The 18130-nt window shown below is 45.1% G+C and overlaps 1 protein-coding gene across 2 annotated transcripts in view; it reads left to right on the forward strand.

The window, feature by feature from the left end:
* The window catches only part of LOC125293726 (copine-9-like), a 39031-nt gene that overhangs the window by 14728 nt on the left and 6173 nt on the right, over nt 1-18130 (forward strand). For both annotated transcript variants that reach the window (XM_048241807.1, XM_048241808.1), the window contains exons 8-16: nt 11410-11473; nt 11938-12041; nt 12352-12456; nt 12783-12824; nt 13125-13200; nt 13336-13389; nt 13506-13567; nt 15367-15413; nt 16500-16681. In XM_048241807.1, the coding sequence (XP_048097764.1) occupies nt 11410-11473; nt 11938-12041; nt 12352-12456; nt 12783-12824; nt 13125-13200; nt 13336-13389; nt 13506-13567; nt 15367-15413; nt 16500-16681 (736 nt within the window). The remainder of the gene's footprint in view (nt 1-11409; nt 11474-11937; nt 12042-12351; nt 12457-12782; nt 12825-13124; nt 13201-13335; nt 13390-13505; nt 13568-15366; nt 15414-16499; nt 16682-18130) is intronic.

Raw genomic sequence — 18130 nt, forward strand, 5'->3', positions numbered from 1 at the left:
ACAGCAGCCATTAGACTGTGCTTCATCTCAAGAGGAAATGACATGACCGCGTTGCCGAGAATAAAACAAATGCAAGTGTTAGTACAGTATGTAACATAGTTACATATTCCCATTTAGTGGACTTTCATGTTATGATATGATAGCTACAGTACATTTCAGAACAATCCGGTTCTTACTCAAACATGTTATTTGGCTCAAGAGCATGTGTTGCATGTAATGACTTTGAGGAGTAGCTTGACGCTTCTCTACCCACCCATAGAGGCAACTGCTCCTTTTGTCACAGATGCTTTTTAGTAGTGAGCAGTGCATATGATGAGAGTCCTGGAGAGTGCCTGTTGAAACAAACCTCCAAGTAGGAGGCATTTTTATGGTTGTGGGATAAGTCACAGAGAAAGCCTGTGTTAGCTTTTGCTGCCAGAATGCCACATATTCCTCATACAGTGCAGGCACCATGCTGTGCGTCCTTGAAAAAATGGTTAAGAAGGGCAAGGAGCTTTTTGGACTATTTTTTTTGTCTTCCTTTACCCAAGCACATCTCAAGCTGTGAATGAAAGAAGCACTGCTTCTATTTCACCTGGAGGTTTCTATGGTAACCTTTCAGCTCGGAAAGGCAAATTTAGGAAAATGCATATAATTTGCCCCTATGTTCTAAAGATCAAAACTATGTTGAAAACATCCTGTCTAGATATGACACAGTAATTTGTCCTTCCTTGTGTACATACCCACACATGAATGGAGAATATAGATCTGCTGCTCTTTTGCTATAATAGATAAAATATCAGTGAGGGCTGTAGGTAAATAGATATTTTTTTCCTGGAAATTGTCAGCCACCACATTTGTTAAAAGCGTGTGACTGGAGATAAAAAAAAAAAAGTCAGACAGACTGATAGTATCTAACTGTGAAAACACGTTTTGAAATAGTTATGTTTTGTAGTTGACAGTCAAGAAAGATGAATGTTGTGGCTCATGCTGGTATCCCATATGGCTATCCTGTAATTTTATTGGCTCAGTGAAATCGTCACTTGTCATCTGTCCACAAGGTCCTCCTATGCGTGAAGAAAAAATATAATCATATTATTTGTTGCCCCCTGAGTAACGGTTAATGGTATTGGTCTCACCGGTGTGCATAGCCTCCTTTCCATGGTAACCGGTATTTAGTATACCTAATTTTAGAAAAGAGCAGTTCAGCTGTCAATATATGGGTTAAAGGAAAAGATTAAAGAATGTTTTACAATTCTGACTTCTGACTTTACTTGCTATACTGCACTGCAAGCTCATTCTGAGTCAGAAACGTCCGTACACGAGTTGAGACTTGACGTGAGATTTGATAGCAACATCTGCTCACGTCCTTTGTTTGGGAATGACATCTATTGTACACCTACTTTTATGTCTTAAGTTAATTTCTTAAATGAGGGCCATTGGGCTGACTCTTCTTCTAGGTGAAAGATTCCAACTCTTACGGTATTAAAACAGAGTTTTACAAGAAAAGCTATCAACAGAGGTGTTCCTGTCTTGTTATTTTAAGGTGGTTACCTAAAACCAATACTTGATCAGTATGCTATGTGTTCTACTTGTGATGGACTTGTTGGAAACGCTTCTTGCATCCCTGTTTGAACCTCCCTGTCTTCATGCAGGGATGGGATTAGAGGGGAAATGGGGTATGTGAGGGATGCCCTTCACTCCTAATAACATTTGCGCTTTTTTGTGACTCTAACAGGATTTCTAAGGAACTGGGTTTTTTTTTTTCTCTCTCTCTCTCTCTCTCTCTCTCTCTGTTTGTTTGTTTGTGAGTTTCTGTGTGTGGAGGTTTGTAGAGGTCCCTCAGACTTATGCTAGGTGGAGATATGCCTGTACTGTGTAGAATCATGGTTGGTAAACAAATACTCAGCCATGAATGTCAAATGTGGTGTACCAGGTCTGTCAGGTGGAGATAGACATAGTACAGTTTACCATGGTTGGGGACACAAATACACTACCAAGAATGTGGAATGTTATCCTGCCTTCTGGTCTAAGAAATCAGAATGGTAAGAATATGGTTTAAGAACCAGTAGAATGGGAAGTTCTGTGATCTCTGTTTTCATTTTAGAAAGTGATTTTTAATGTATCAGTATTATTGATAGGCTTAACTCACTGGTTTTCCAGATTGTTCTAATCCTTTTGGAGGAGATTATGTTGAACTGTTTCTTATCATTATGCCCTAGTCACGTTGATCCTCATGCCTTTTGTCAACTATAGATTCAGTCAATATGGCAATGTAGCATCAGAGACCATGCATTCACATAATTCAGGTAACCAGGTAATCATGATTCAGAAATCAACAATTGTTCTTTTTCAGTATTACATTGGCTTGAAAATTGGGAATGACACAGCTCATCTATTTCTATAATGCTAGAGCACTAACTACTTCTGTCGGTCAGTGGAGAACGTAAACTCTGTAAGGTTGTGATTAGATCCATTCAGTCCATTTGACGGACCCTATCTTACACCCGGAGCATCTTGGTGCCAAGTGCGACATAAGTGTTCTTCCTATCTTACACCCAACGCAGTAAGGATTTTCCCGCCAAGCACTCAAGTTGTCAAATGAACTTGTGCGCACCCATTATAAAAAAATAGGTGTGGTCAGACTCATGATCAAAAATTGCTATTTTAATGCCACTAAAAATGATTTAACGCCACTGACCAAGAAAAACTTTGTCTAAAGTGAAAGGCACATGACGCACAGCTATTTTGAAAGCGCCCGGTCACGAAATGTAAGCAAGACTTTAACAATGAGTCCCAGACAACGGCTGATCTGTTTCGACCTCACTCTGACCGTCACTACGGTCTAAAAAAGGAATGATCACCTTTGTTCTGCCTATCACCGAGACCATATGTCAACAAAGTCATGCCCATGACCTCCGAAGCAGAACGACTTCGAGCTTGTAAATAGCGGAGATTGCTCCAGGTTCAGTCTCTCACCTTGATCGCCTCATCTGAGACCTGTGATAATGTGAGTAATGCACTTTCACTGCTTTCTTGCTTTGACTGTGTTGGTTAGTCAGCATGTGGCAGTAACCTGTGTTTTTTTCAGGAAACTTCGTTTAACTTTGTTTAACTTTGTTTAACTTGTTGACGCCTTTCCTGAGTTCACCCCATACCACATGGCGGAGGGGCTAGTGTGAGCCTGCTGCCTGCGTTCAGCACTGCTGCTGCGGGCTGCGTTTCAGTGTTATTTTCCTTTTGTGTGTGCCAGGTTTCGGGTTGTTGTTTGTTAACTACTGTGTACATTATCTGGCTGTTCGCGGCTAGTTGGGCTTGGTGTGAGCCTGCTGGGTGCGTTTGCACACCAGCGTGGGCCACCGTTATTATTTCTGTTTACTGCTCTGGCAGCCGGAACCTGTGTGGGCCTGATCAGCGCGTATGTGCTCGGCCGCTTAGGCGCTAATGTTACTGTGTGCTTCTTGTTAGCTTTGTTGTTGTGTGCTAGGCTACTTGCAAAAGGTAAGTTTAGCTGTTTGTGTCTGCTAGGTGCAGTCTTGCACGAGGTGCGGGCTGCTGTGTGTCTTTTCTCCAGTTGTCCACTGGTGTACGTCGGCGCGTGCGTTCGCGTACTGGTGGCCGCCTTCTTTGTGTATCTGTTGTGTACCCCGTCGCTGCTGTCCGCAGCTAGCTGGGCCAGTGTGAGCCTGCTAAGCGTGTCCGCACGCTGCTTCAGGCCACCCGTGTACTGTATTACACCACTGCTGTATCTCTTTACGGGCTGCTGCTTGCAGACCCAGTGCGTTGTACGGCCAAGGTAAGTGCCTTATTGTATTGTAATGTGTTGTATTGCATTGTGTTTTTCTGTGGTAGGCAATGGCGGCACACTACTGCAGAGTCTGTAGGGCCAATGATGGCCCCAATGACGGGCATAGAGAGTGTCCCGCTTGCCTTGGGGCCGCCCACCTCCTGGAGGATGTCGACAGCCCCTGCAGCGCAGCCTGTGACCTTCCTAGGGAGGAACGGCTCCGTCGGGCTGACCAGGCATGTGGCCACATGCGTGGACGGGACAGGCGGCGCTCACCCGACCGACCATCCCACTCTCATAGGCATGGCCGTAAGCATACGCACAAGCGTAAACGGCAACATGAGTCCCCTTCCAGGCATGATCAGGTGGAGGTCCCTGGACCTGCTAAGCGCTCGGCCCCAGCTGCCATGACCGAGGGTAATGGCACAGAGTCGCTTCAGATTCTCTCAGCTCTCCAGGCTCTGGCTAGGAGAATGGACAGGCTGAAGGGTCTCCAGGGCACGTCATCCCCTTCTCTGCCCCCTGGCCAGGAAGGTCTCTCACCATCCAGGCCTGAGAGCCATGGTGCGGATGTTGATCTGGGTGATGTGGATGTGCTGTCGCTCCATGCCCCTCGTTCTACGATCGATGACGTAAGCGGGGACGGCCTCCTGGATGAGCTACATTCAGACATGGTGGAGCCAACTGATGAATCCACGGTGCTGGGGGAGGTCCCCGTCGGCTCCTTGATGTCACGGGTGTTGAGTGCCTCCAAGATCCTGGGTCTTCAGGCCCCTATGCCAGACATGGCTTCCCTTGGGGGCGTCTGGGAAGGCGTCTCGCACAGCAGCCCACCACCCTGTATACCCGTGGCAGTGGATTACACGAAGGCGCTGCGGACAGCATGGGGTAAGTCGCTACAGCGCCCCCAATTCAATCCAGGTTGCCGTCAGCTGGCAAAGGCTGCCTATCCGGCCGACTCAGGGCTAGGGGATATGCCACCGGTCGAGCAGTCCATCGCCACCTGGACTTCCCTGGGGCCTGCCAATGCATCTTCCAATCCACGCTGCCCGCGTAAGGAGTGTGCCAAGACGGACTGTCTCATCAGTCACTGCTTTGACGCATCAGCACGGGCAGCCCGTATGGGCAACGCCCTGGCTATCACTCTGGCGGCTCTGCGAAAAATGATGAGCCCCGAGGACCATGATGCAAGGGCCCTGGTGGATGCCGCACTGTCAGCCCACTCCCAGCTGACGCGTGATGTGGGGAGTGCTATGGCCTCTGCGGTGCTGTGCCGTAGACAGGTGTGGCTTGCCCAAACCTCTCTCCCTGATGCCATCAGGACAGACCTGTTAGGTCTCCCCGTGGTGCCTGGGCATGTGTTCCATCCAGACTCCCAGGGGGTGCTGGACAGAGTGGAACAGGCTGGCGCTTCTAGAGAAACTGGTCAGCGTGTGTGCCACAGGCGGGCTCCGGTTCCCCACAGGGCAGCATCAGGTAAGTATGGGCGGTGGCAGCCCGCCCGAACACCACAGGTAAGTATCAACTATGCTGCCCCACGGGACCGGCGCTTTCGTGCACCAGACCAGAGCTCAGCCCCAACTCCCTGGCCCAGAGGACAGCAAAGACCTCGACGGGGCGCAGGCAGAGGTGCAGGCCGCGGTGGCGGTCCTGCCTAGGGATCCGGGGCTGCCCGTCGATTGCCCTTCCCAGCTGTCCAGGACCTCCTGGGAAGGGATTGTGCCAGACTCTTGGGTTGTGGCTACGGTGACTCACGGTTACCGCCTACAGTTTCGACGGCGGCCCCCTATGTTTTCAAGTGTCAAGATGACGTCTGTGAAAGACCCCCTTTTAAATTCCGTGCTTGTCAAGGAGGTCCAGGAGTTGCTTCTGAAAAGGGCCATCTCAGAAGTACCGCTGCCTGCACGGCACACTGGGTTTTATTCCAAATATTTTATTGTGCCCAAAAAAGACGGAGGTTACCGGCCGGTCCTCGACCTCAGGCCCTTGAACCAGTACCTCAAGGTGCTGCCATTCAAAATGGTCCACGTTGGAATAGTGATTCGTTCCATCCAGGAAGGGGAGTGGTTTACGTCTCTGGATCTAAAAGACGCGTACTTCCACGTCCCTATCTGCCCAGCACACAGGTCCTTCCTCCGCTTCGCCTTCCAAGGCAGGGTGTTCCAGTTTCAGGTCCTCCCATTTGGCCTTTCACTGGCCCCCAGAATTTTTACTCGCGTGGTGGCAGCTGCGCTAGCCCCCCTGCAGGTCCAGGGCCTTAAGATCCTACCGTACCTGGACGACTGGCTAATTTGTGCCCCATCTCAGGTGCAGGTGGTGCATGACACCAACATGGTTCTGACCCATATCCAGGCCCTGGGTTTCACGGTCAACTGGAAAAAGAGCAACTTGCAGCCCCGCCAGCAGGCGGATTTCCTTTGTGTCCTCCTCGACTCGGTCAGCATGACGACGTCTCTCACCCCACGGAGGGCAGACAGCTTGACCGAGGCTCTGACAGGCTTTCGGCTGGGCAGACTGGTCACCGCCCACAAAGTCCAGAGGCTGTTGGGCTTAATGGCCGCGGCAGCTGCGGTACTGCCATTGGGCCTGCTGAAGGCACGCCCCCTGCAGTGTTGGTTCAATGCCTTTCAGCTCCACCCGAGAGATGACATGTGAAGTTGCGGGTGTCTCCTGCTCGCATCCGAGCCCTGCGTCCTTGGACGGACAGGAGGTTCTTACTCCAGGGTGTTCCACTGGGGGGCTTTCCTCACAAGAGGCAAGTCATCTCGACAGACACTTCTCTGACAGGCTGGGGAGCTGTCTGGGAAGGGCTGTCAGCGAGGGGCGTGTGGCCTCCCTCCTGGATGTCAGAGCACATCAACGTCCTCGAGCTGAAGGCCATCCATCTCGCCCTGCAGAGGTTCCTGCCAGGGTTGCGAAGCCAACATGTTGTGGTGAGGTCAGACAGCACCTCGGCGGTGTATCATGTCAATCACCAAGGCGGCACGAGGTCCTGGCGGTGCATCCAGGTGGCGGAGGAGTTGCTGTCATGGGCATGGCCGCGTCTGGCTTCAGTGAGGGCAGTACACATTCCAAGTGAGGAGAACAGGGCGGCCGACATTCTCTCCAGGACCGGGCCACTCCCGGGGGAATGGAGATTGAACCCAGAGGTGGTCAGCCAGGTCTGGGCTCAGTATGGGACTGCACAAGTGGACCTGTTTGCGTCGGCAGAAACGACTCACTGCCCAGAGTGGTACTCTCTCGTGGGACAGGGAGGCAGTTTGGGCCTGGATGCTCTGTCACAAGACTGGCCGACAGGCTTGTTGTACGCTTTGGCGAGGCCTTGGTTTCCAGACCTTCTCCGGCTCCTGCGGGGTCAGCCATGGCAGTTACCCTGCCGGGCGGATCTTCTGTCACAAGCAGACGGGCAGATCTGGCATCCGAACCCAGGTGCCCTGCGCCTGTGGGTTTGGCCCCTGCAGAGTCAGTCATTGAACAGCTAGCTGAGTCTGTGCAGGAGACTCTGAACAACGCCAGGGCTCCTTCTACTAGAGCTTGCTATGCACTCAGGTGGAGGATCTTTTTAGGATTGGTGTGCCAGCTTGGGTCTTGAGCCAGCGGTTTGCCCTGTGCCACAAGTTTTGCGCTTCTTGCAGTCCTATTTGGATCAAGGCAAGGCGGTCAGTACTGTGAAGGTTTATGCCTCGCCATTTCAACCTTTCACCAGGGTGCGGGATAATAGGCACCAAACTGGGATTTGCCCACTGTTTTAATGTCTCTTACTGAAGGCCCGTATGAGCCCATTTTAGATGCAGATCTGCGATCTTTGTCTCTGAAAACTAGCTTTCTCCTGGCTCTTTGTTCGCCAGGCTGGCCGGGGGAGCTGTCGCCCTCTCTGTCAGCTTAAGACTGCCTGAGGTGGCAGGCAGGAGCACTGGCGTGTCACTTTGGCCTAATCCAGCCTTCCTGCCTAAGGTTCTAAGTCAGCAGTCTATCAACCAGGTTCTGGAGCTGACCCAATTCCAGCCGCCTGCTGCCTCACAGGCAGAGCTGACAAGTTGCTCACTCTGTGCCCAGTCAGGGCTTTGAGAGCTTATCTGGCCCGTCACGCAGTCATTGAGGAGGGAACACACTCAACTTTTGTCTGTTATGGGGCGGAAGCAGGGACTACCGCTTTCCAAACAGCGGCTGTCGCGTGGCTGGTTGAGGTTATTTCCCATGCCTACCAGGCTCTGGGAATGCCGGTCCCTTCGGGTACAAGGGCTCACTCCACCAGGAGTATGGCTACGCCTTGGGCTGCCCTTAAGGGGTACCAGCAAGCGATATCTGTGCAGCGGCTTCATGGGCGACGCCTTGCACTTTTACCAGGTTTTATAGGGTGGGCGCCACTTTCGCCCAGCTCGGTTGGCGGCACGCTGCCCTCATGTCCGCGTGACCGGCGAGGTTTTAATGGTTAGCTTAGAGCTCCTCGCGACTTTTTGGTATGTGTCATCCCTTTTTAGACCGTAGTGACGGTCAGAGTGAGGTCGAAACAGATCGTAGTTACGCATGTAACTATGGATCTGTGAGACCGAGGGATGACCCGCCACTATCCTTGTCGCCGGACCATCCTGAGGCTCAAGGTAGGAGACTGAACCGGGAGCAATCTCCGCTATTTACAAGCAGTGACAAGTAGTGACGGTCATCCCTCGGTCTCACAGATCCATAGTTACATGCGTAACTTACGGTCTGCTTGGATGAATGTCCTTAGGGTTTTTATTCAATAATATTAGAATATTATTGCCGTAAGTGTTGCCTTTTACAGGCTATGTTTTTGAGTGTAACCTCTTGTCAGTAGTGAAGTGTAAGTGTAAGACTTTGTTTTGTCATTGCCTACCAGTTCAAATACTATGTGAGTGCAGATGCATGTACTGTAGGCTGCACTGTGCTTGTCACACACACGTTTTAGTAAAGTAAGCTTTAGTTGAATCCTGGTGTTGCGTCTTGTGTGCTGGCGTTGCGTACACGGTCTCGTGTGCTGGCGTTGCATACACGGTCTCGTGTGCAAGCAGATTCCTTCTGCACCTTCTGAAGGGACAGAGGGACAGATGCACTCCGTGCTCTTAAAGGGAAGGGACAGAGGGACAGATGCACTCCTTGCTCTTAAAGGGCTCATTGGTTTAATGGATGTTACGCCCAAAACACACCCATGACTGATTAAGAAACATAAGAACAACCCTTTTGAACAATGCGCCTGGTTCAGAGACCCACTTTCTCGTTCCCAAAATAAGGAATGAGAAGTCAGACACTTCGGGCTGAATTTTGCACACTGGCGCATGGCGTAAAACCCGCGCAAAGTTTATTTCGGTATTTTTTTTAAACATATTTTTTTTTATATTTTTTAAACAATGCGCCCAGGGGTGTGGCAATTAACAACCTAGGGAGGGGCCTGGCGCATTGTCAAAAAATCGCTATTGTACACCTGGTCAGAAGTCTATGGCGAGTTGTTTATATGTTATTTTAAGAGCTGTTTAAGAAGAGTCATATTGGCAGGTGCACGCACCATCCTTCTATTATTCATGAACGCACACCAGCGCACGTCCATGCAAAACATTACAAATTGCACGATTACAATGGGAAACATAATTAGAATAAAGATATTACGAAATACTGTACATCTCATGATGAGTAGTTATTCACCATCATTTGCAAATTGGTAATGACGGTTAAAAGTGATTAGGGGAGAGGCGAGAGACACGTATGGAGCACAGCTGAAGACGCATTGTCACGAGATATAAGCAACTCCTCTGCAGGATAAATGTTGTTTTATTCAGTCATTTGAGCAATATTAAGGTAAGTGTTGCTTTTTCCAGCCTATGTTTTCGTTGGTAACCCATTGTCAGTCAATAGTGAAAGTAACTGCATATAACTGTCTTGTCGTTGACTGACACCTTGGTGAAGTTAGTTTCACTTTGCCAATGAGTTCAAATAATAGACGAGTGCAAATGCGTGAAGGCTATGCTAGGTTTTAGTAAAGCATGGTTTAGGAATGACTATTCCATACAGTAGTGATGTAGTACTCGAGTCCGGTCTCGAGACCAATTTCTGCTTTCTCGGTCTCGTTTCGGACTCGTTCCTTCAAAGACTCGGTCTTGACTCGGTCTCGGACCACAGTGGGAGGAGAAGGACTCGTAATTTCAGACCGAGTCCTCGAGACCAACGCATTTTTTTAGACAACACATAACAACAATAATAATAAAATGCAATGTTGACCGGCATTATTTAAAAATGACATCCCATGGTGCAATGCAAAGATACTGCCGTCAGAGCCGTTTATTTCTATGGCTCTGCTGCCGGTGAGTGTCTGTAGGTCAGCATAGTCCATATTAAGACGTTAAGACTGCTCCTCTAAACAATTCCCAATCTAGCTTAGTCTGTAGGCCTAACTGTTGATTATTAACTGGGGTGATATTAAATTATATATAAAAATCTAAAATATATTATATTAAATATAAAAAACTGAAATTTTTTTATGGTCTTGGTCTCGACTCGGTCTCGACTCCTAAAGGACTCGGTCTCGACTCGGACTTGCTTCCTCAAAGACTCGGTCTTGACTCGGACTCGACTGTATTTGAAAACCAACAGACTCGGTCTCGACCCTTCAAAGACTCGGTCTTGACTCGGACTCGGCATAGGCGGTCTCGTCCCCATCACTACCATACAGTCTCGCAAGCAGCCTCCTTCAAATGTGCCGTTGAATGCCAAAATACCGATGCATTTATTTGACATATCGCGCTTTGCGCCGTTATTCTCATTGGTTTAAATTATGTTACACCCCAAACACACCCATATGACTGATTAAAAAACCTGCGCCATGCGCTCCATGTTTGATAACGAAACCCCTCCCAATGTGAACTGGACATCCTACTAAATTTGAATAAACTTTTGACGAGTGACGATGCGCTTTAGAATGTCATGTTAGGGCCCTTCGTATGCACATCGTGCTTCAGATTATGCGCTTAGATTGTCAAAATAGAGCCAGTCTGCTGGGGGGTCTGATGTCAAGGCAGGTTTGGGGTAATTAGAGAAGGAAAATGAACCTGGAAATATTAACATTACTAACTATATCACCAAACACAATACTAACATTATGTCTTGTGAATGTTTGTGTCAGTTGTTTTCAGTTTTCATTTTACCTTGTACCATTTCTTATATCAGGTATAAAGGGCAATTTTCCCCAAGAATTAGATGGATACCTTACCATTACTAGGTCAGATATGAATGATGTAGAGGACAGCTGGAGAAAAGGGAAGTAGGATGATGGCTCTAGCTGTCAATCACACTGAGCTAGCTAGCTCTTCCTTTTAATGAGTGAGAGCAAGCTCGCCAGGAGAAGCATGGCTCTGTGGACAGGTCCCTTGTCAACCAGGTCTAATAATCTGTAAGGCTGAGCTCAGAGCCCTGCCTGGCAGATACCCTGGTAGGAGAGGCACTGTGCAAAGCACCTCCTCATGTAAGGATGTGGAACATGCTGTATAACTGCATGAGCAGAGCCATCGCACACGTAAACAGAAAGCACAGGACGAAGAACTAGGAATGCCCTCCTTCTGAAGAGGTGCCTATAGTCACTCACTCACTCTTCCCCCTCTATCTGCTCACTTATGCACTCTGTCTCTCTCTTGCAGGGGGATTCCAGGAAAGAAGTGTGGAATCATTATTTTCACAGCTGAGGAACTCAGTAACTGTAGGGTTAGTAAAGCTCCCTTGCACAAGCAGCTCACATACACCTTATGAAAATCAGTCTTGACTGAATTTTGTTTTCAGTTTATTTGATATTTTTGAACATGAAGTCTTTTTGCTATGCATTTTTTTTGTGAATTTCCTCAATATCCTCCTGACAGACATGACTGCCAGTCTTTCCTCATTAAATTTCTTTGCTGGTGGTGACCACTTCTTCTGCCCTCTATGAAAGAGCCTAGCCTACTACCCCAGTCAATGTCCTATCCGATTATGTCCTTTCATAGACATAGCAGGGATCTCTATGTAAACTTCTCCTTAATTAAATAACTGCCACTTATGGGTAAAAATAACCAAAAACCATGAAAACAAAGAGTTATATTGTAAGTTATATTGTAGCTTCCTCCTGGGTAGAATGTCACTTTTCTGCTTTAGATTTATTTGAATTGCCATTGACAGATGTGGTTATTCTCTAGGATATTGCTACAATGCAACTCTGTGCCAATAAGCTGGACAAAAAGGATTTCTTTGGGAAGTCTGATCCCTTCCTTGTGTTCTACCGCAGTAATGAAGATGGCACGTAAGTGTCAGAATAGTGTCATTATATAATTGTGCCCTATGTCCTATGCTTTCTCCTCATAGTATCCTACACTAATATTCTGCCAATATTCCCCAGAGCATGTTAACAGAAAAGTGGAGCTTTGACCTTATTTTCTGACAAGGAAAATATTTTGGCAGACAATTAGATAGATAGATAGATAGATAGATAGATAGATAGATAGATACTTTATTGATCCTCAAGGGGAAATTCAAGAGATTTGATATCTGTTTTCTATTTAAACAAATGAAAAACCATTTCTTTATAAAATGCTGAATTATACTTTTTTTAGGTTCACCATAAGTCACAAAACAGAAGTGATAAAGAACACATTAAATCCGGTATGGCAACCCTTCACAATTCCAGTGCGGGCTCTGTGTAACGGTGACTATGACAGGTGAGACGCATGAACAGATAACAGAATACAGCTTCAAATTCAGCACTGTCTTCGGTCTGAGTATATTTACCTTTTGGAGAAATATTTGAAATTTTAAAGAGAAATATTAAACCATCATACAAAGCAGCTTATACATCAGGAATATGTGGCAATATGTATTTTAGTGCCATTTGCAATTGTATATGGTTTTTGATGGTTACAATTTTGAGCTGCTCTTTTTTTTTTTTTATCTAACCAAGTTGATAAGACATGCTGCTTGTGTTTATTATTTTTTTTCAAATGTTTTTCAACCTGTTCTTATTCTTCTTTTTCTATGGTTTACTCAGAACTGTCAAAGTGGATGTTTATGATTGGGATCGAGATGGGAGGTATTGTGTTACTGCTTCTTGTTTGTTTCAAACAACAATAGTTATGTCATTAAGCATGTTAAATATTCATCTATTCAATATTCATTCACATTTACAACAACAATACAATACATATTATTAGTATCAGTGGGTGGAGCAATTATTGAACAAATGGTATTTGAAAACCTCTAAACGCCTAAAACACTTCCTAAATGCAGGACTTGAGTGGAAAAACCTTTGATCATACAGAGACATTGGGCAACATTATGTTTAAATATTGTCTGAACAGAACTGAATCTATTTCCCCCTCTCGGTCAATAGCCATGACTTTATTGGCGAGTTTACAACCAGCTACAGGGAACTGTCTCGTGGTCAGAACCAGTTTAATGTGTATGAGGTGAGACACACTGTTGTTCACATCTGTCTTCATATATTCACACATTGAGGCTTTGGACATTTTATGAATTACCATAATAAATATGTCACATTGGAAATCAGTCTACTCAGAGTAATCTTCTGTCTTTTTTCTTAGGTTTTAAATCCTAAAAAGAAAGGCAAAAAGAAAAAATATATAAACTCTGGAACGGTAGGCACCATTACACACTGCACCCATGATATTCTGAGAGCTTAGTGCTCTTGCGTTTATTGTCTTTGTATTAGCTACCCCCATGTTAAACCGCTTTGTGTCTCTAATATATCCAGGTAACGCTTCTCTCCTTCAAAGTGGAGTCTGAGTACACCTTTGTGGATTTTATTCGGGGCGGGTGAGTACTTACTTGCTTAATGTTGCCTCTCTCAGTTTCTGTTAGATGATATATTTTCCTCTTTATTGGTCTCTAACCTACTTCCATCCTATTGAGTTCTTTATTACCGGTTATTTGTTATTGTCCTCACACCAAGCAGCTATTAAGGTTCAAGTAAACCTTATCGAGTAAACCAAGTAAATCTTTTGGATTGTGCTTTTCCCTTTTATTTCTATGGAAGGGTTGTAGTTGCATTGTATGTGACTCCAGTATGGAATGTTTTTTGTGTTAAAAGTTAAATAAATAAATAAAATGTGAAATAAATAAATAAATAAAAGATTAAATGTAAAAACCATATATACATTGACATTTACATTTACATTCCATATGCACGGTCATGCAATGTGCCATGAAATAAATAAATACGTCTGTCACCCATCAAGGCGGGACCTAACCACTGATTGCTGCCTGAAATAACACGAAGTGATCCAGCTCTGAGTCAGACTGTACTGGCTTGCTACCTGTGAACCACACTGGACCAAGGACATAGCTCAGACTTGTATCATAACTCACGAAACATACAACAACAAGGATTTCATTCTAACTTTCATACTTTTGGGAAGATATCAGGCGTGAAAGCGTTCTGTCGGTCTGTTTGCTGTGTCTGAGGGTTGATAGACATGCTACTGTATGTGCACATCTAGAGCTAGCGCTAACAGTTAGCACAAGCGTTAGCTAGTTATCGACATCTACAGAAAGCGAACTTCTATCTATGGCAAACGACTTTGCTATTGCTTCTATTTATAGTAGGGTGCCCAGACGTCCCAGTTAACTTCACTTGAGCTGAATTCACCTCATTTGTTATATGATACATAAACAATAAAGCTTGAGATGCCCATGCCGTGAACTCTTATTATGTGAGTGTCAGTGCCAGCTTGCTACATTGCCCAAGCAGTGTCCACAACTTTCCAGAGACTTTAGTTCTCAATATGAGGGTATAACTTAGCAGCCGACAAGGATTTTTGACAGCACTAGATGCTATGCTTTTACGTCCTGATAACTCACAGCCAAGAGTTAGCAACACAGAACACACAATCTTTCTGAGTGAAAATGCCTAGGTTATGGCTGTTAGCAGTAGCACTAGCTTTTAGCTTCTATCAATGACTTTATTCTGATCAGCCAGTCATGCTCACAAAGTTTGATTTTTTTTTCAGGCAGCAACCAATCAGCGGCTAGGTCCTGCCTTGATGGGTGACTGACATATTTATTTATTTCATGGCACATTGCAAAACCGTGCATATGGAATGTAAATGTCAATGTGTATATGGTTTTTACATTTAATCTTTTATTTATTTAACTATTTATTTATTTATGTATTTATTTATTTATTTAATATTTTATTTATTTATTTAAACTTTTAATTATTTATTTCATATTTCATTTATTGATTTCATATTTCATTTATTTATTTAATTTTGGCACAAAAAACATTCCATACTCCAGTGAATGTGTGCATGTTCTCCAGTTAATCCAAGTCGCCTTACTAACTTGATTTACATTACAATACATTACATTACATTAGATTTAGCAGACACTTTTTGTCCAAAGTTACTTACATATGTCAACTATATTACAAGGGATTACATTGTCCCCGGAGCTACTTGGGGTTAAGTGCCTTGCTCAAGGGCAAAAATGGTGGAAGCCGGGAGTTGAACCGACAACTTTCAGGCTACTGCACAGCACGCTAGCCCAGCTCCTTAACCACTGAACTACCACCGCCCCCAGATTTCTAACTAATAACTGGATTTCTGTTCTAACAGGACACAGCTTAACTTCACAGTGGCCATAGACTTCACTGCTTCCAATGGTGAGTGGGAATGTTTAAAATCATAGTTGACCAGAAAACTAGTCTCTTTGTTGTCACCTCACCCCTGTCGGCCCTATCGTGCACCCAGCGCAAGGTGCCGCAAAGCGAGACGCAAGGCTTATTCTTATCTTACACTCAATGAAGTGAGGAATTTTTCGACATACGCTCCACTTTTATTAAACCTTGCACCCAGAGGTGTGGCAATTAACAAAATAAGGTGTGGTCCGTCGCATGATCCAAAAATCGCTATCTTACACCCTCTAAAAATCATTATGCCACTGACCAAGAAAAACCTGGTCTAAAGCGAAAGGCGCATAAAGCACAGCTGAAGTAGCAAGATGTATCACAAGGTGTAAGTAGCAACTCCTCTGCAAGATAAATATCTTTAGGATTTTAATTCAATCATTCAAACATTATTGGGTTGAGTGTTGCTTTTTTCAGGCTATGTTTTCGATGGTAACCCCTTGTACCCAAGCTTGTCAGTCAATAGTGAAAGTAATGAACGGTTTTGACTATAAGACCACGGTGAAGTTAGTTTGACTTTGCCTACAGTATGAGTTCAAATAATAGGCAGATAGTGCAGATGCATATAGGCTATACTCTGCTAGTCACCAACAGCTTTTAGTAAAGCAAGGTTTAGTGGAATCCCTGTTCCATACGGTCTCGCATTCAAGCAGATTCCTTCAAATGCGCCGCTGACTATCAACATACCGATGCGCTGTTTGAAGTTGCGCTGCTCGCTGTTAAAGCGAATGACAGGTGCCATTCTCATTGGTTTAATGTTATGCCCAAAACACACCCATGACTGATTAAGTCATAACAAAACCATTTTGCCCCTGCGCCCAGCGTTTGATCACAAAATCAGGCCATTAAATTGGTCATTGTGGACTGGCCACGCCTCTAATGTCTATAAACTTTGCACCTCTGACCAGGCGTTTCTGATGGCCAGAATAGGGCCCTGTGTGTTACAATGTGTTTGTTTGTGATGGCCAGAATAGGGCCCTGTGTGTTTTGATGTGTTTGTTTGTGATGGCCAGAATAGGGCCCTGTGTGTTGATGTGTTTGTCTGGTGCTTGTGTGTCTCAGGTAACCCGTCTCAGCCCTCCTCTCTGCACTACATGAGCCCCTACCAAATGAATGCCTATGCCATGGCACTGAAGGCAGTGGGCGAGATCATACAGGACTATGACAGTGACAAACTCTTCCCTGCTTATGGCTTCGGAGCCAAGCTGCCCCCAGATGGAAAAATCTCACATGCTTTTCCCCTGGTGAGGGTTGACCTCGGTGCATGGCCTGACCAAAGGCATCAAAGTATTTTCGTATCTTTTATGCATTGACTGAGAAGAAATGTGTGTGTGTGTGTGTGTGTGTGCTATTTGCTTTACACCCCTTAATACTGTAGGTTACACACATGTAATAGAATTGTTCATGTGTGTGTGTGTGTGTGTGTGTGTGTGTGTGTGTGTGTGTGTTTTCTTGTGACAAATGAACGCCTATGCCATTGTCATTCGCTTTCTTGTATGTCCCTGAAATAATTCTACCCATTATACATTTAGTGTGTGTTTATGTGCATGTGTGCATGTGTGTATTTGTGTGCATGTGTATGTGTGAATGTGTGTTTATGTGTATGTGTGCATGTGTGTATTTGTGTGCATGTGTGGATGCAGATGACAGAGTGAACATATGGGAATGAGGGGCATGATTCAGTTAAAGAACTCAGTTTAAGAACTGCTTTTTTTACTGAAACACATTATTTTAGCATCTGCAGCAGAATGTGTTGGGACCAAAAGCATATGAAAGGAGACTTCGACAGTCACTTCCTTAATTTACCATACATCTCTGTCATGACGAGGCCTCTGATTCATGGCTTTTGTCAGCAGTGTTAAAAGAGATGATATTTCAAAAGAGAGCTGATATTTCAAAAGACTACATGTCTTCAGCAGTGTAATCAAGGTTAGAAAATTAACGAAATTGTCAGCATAGCTACACACTGATATGTGTTTACTCATGTTATACCTGTTTCATTAACAACGTTTAAAACATACTCCTAAATATAATTAATAGAAATAAACACATGCTGAGTTTTGATTGGGGTGCAACCCAACAGGTTAGGCAGAAATATGAATGGGTGTAGGCGTATAGTGCTTAATGCTTTGGATGCTGTGCATTTACAGTAGCCTAGTTCAGTTGGTCAGAAGTGTCACTCAAACACATCACCTTGGCTACCACACTATCTGTGAGAAAGAGAGGATGTGAGAGGATGGTGGGGATAAATGAGTCTATACAGTTAATTTCCATTTTGCTCTTGTCCAGATAGTTTGCAATGGGACCCTGCCTGACTAATAATAATAGTTACTTTATATGGATTATACTCTATACAGTAGAAGTAACTACATAATGACCTGATGCTAGCTTGAAATGTTTGTTAGTTGTTATTGTTACACCTCTTCCTTGTTACCTTTTAAAATGTTTCTTATCCATAGTTAGCTTCTATCAGAGGCCAAAAGTGACAAGCTCTGTAACCTACAGTATGCACAATTCCTCTCCTGTCCACTGAAACGTTGTGTACCAAGTATTGTAAAATAGCATTAGATCTGCTGTGTAGATGACAGATAGAATACCCAAAACACTCTTGCATGGCATCATTTATTTTCACTGGCTTTTCAAGGGCTTTTATTACGAACCTGCACACTTGAGAGTTTGTCAAACCAGGGCTG

This window comes from Alosa alosa, chromosome 4 (assembly GCF_017589495.1).
Source record: "Alosa alosa isolate M-15738 ecotype Scorff River chromosome 4, AALO_Geno_1.1, whole genome shotgun sequence".
Taxonomy (NCBI): domain Eukaryota; kingdom Metazoa; phylum Chordata; class Actinopteri; order Clupeiformes; family Clupeidae; genus Alosa; species Alosa alosa.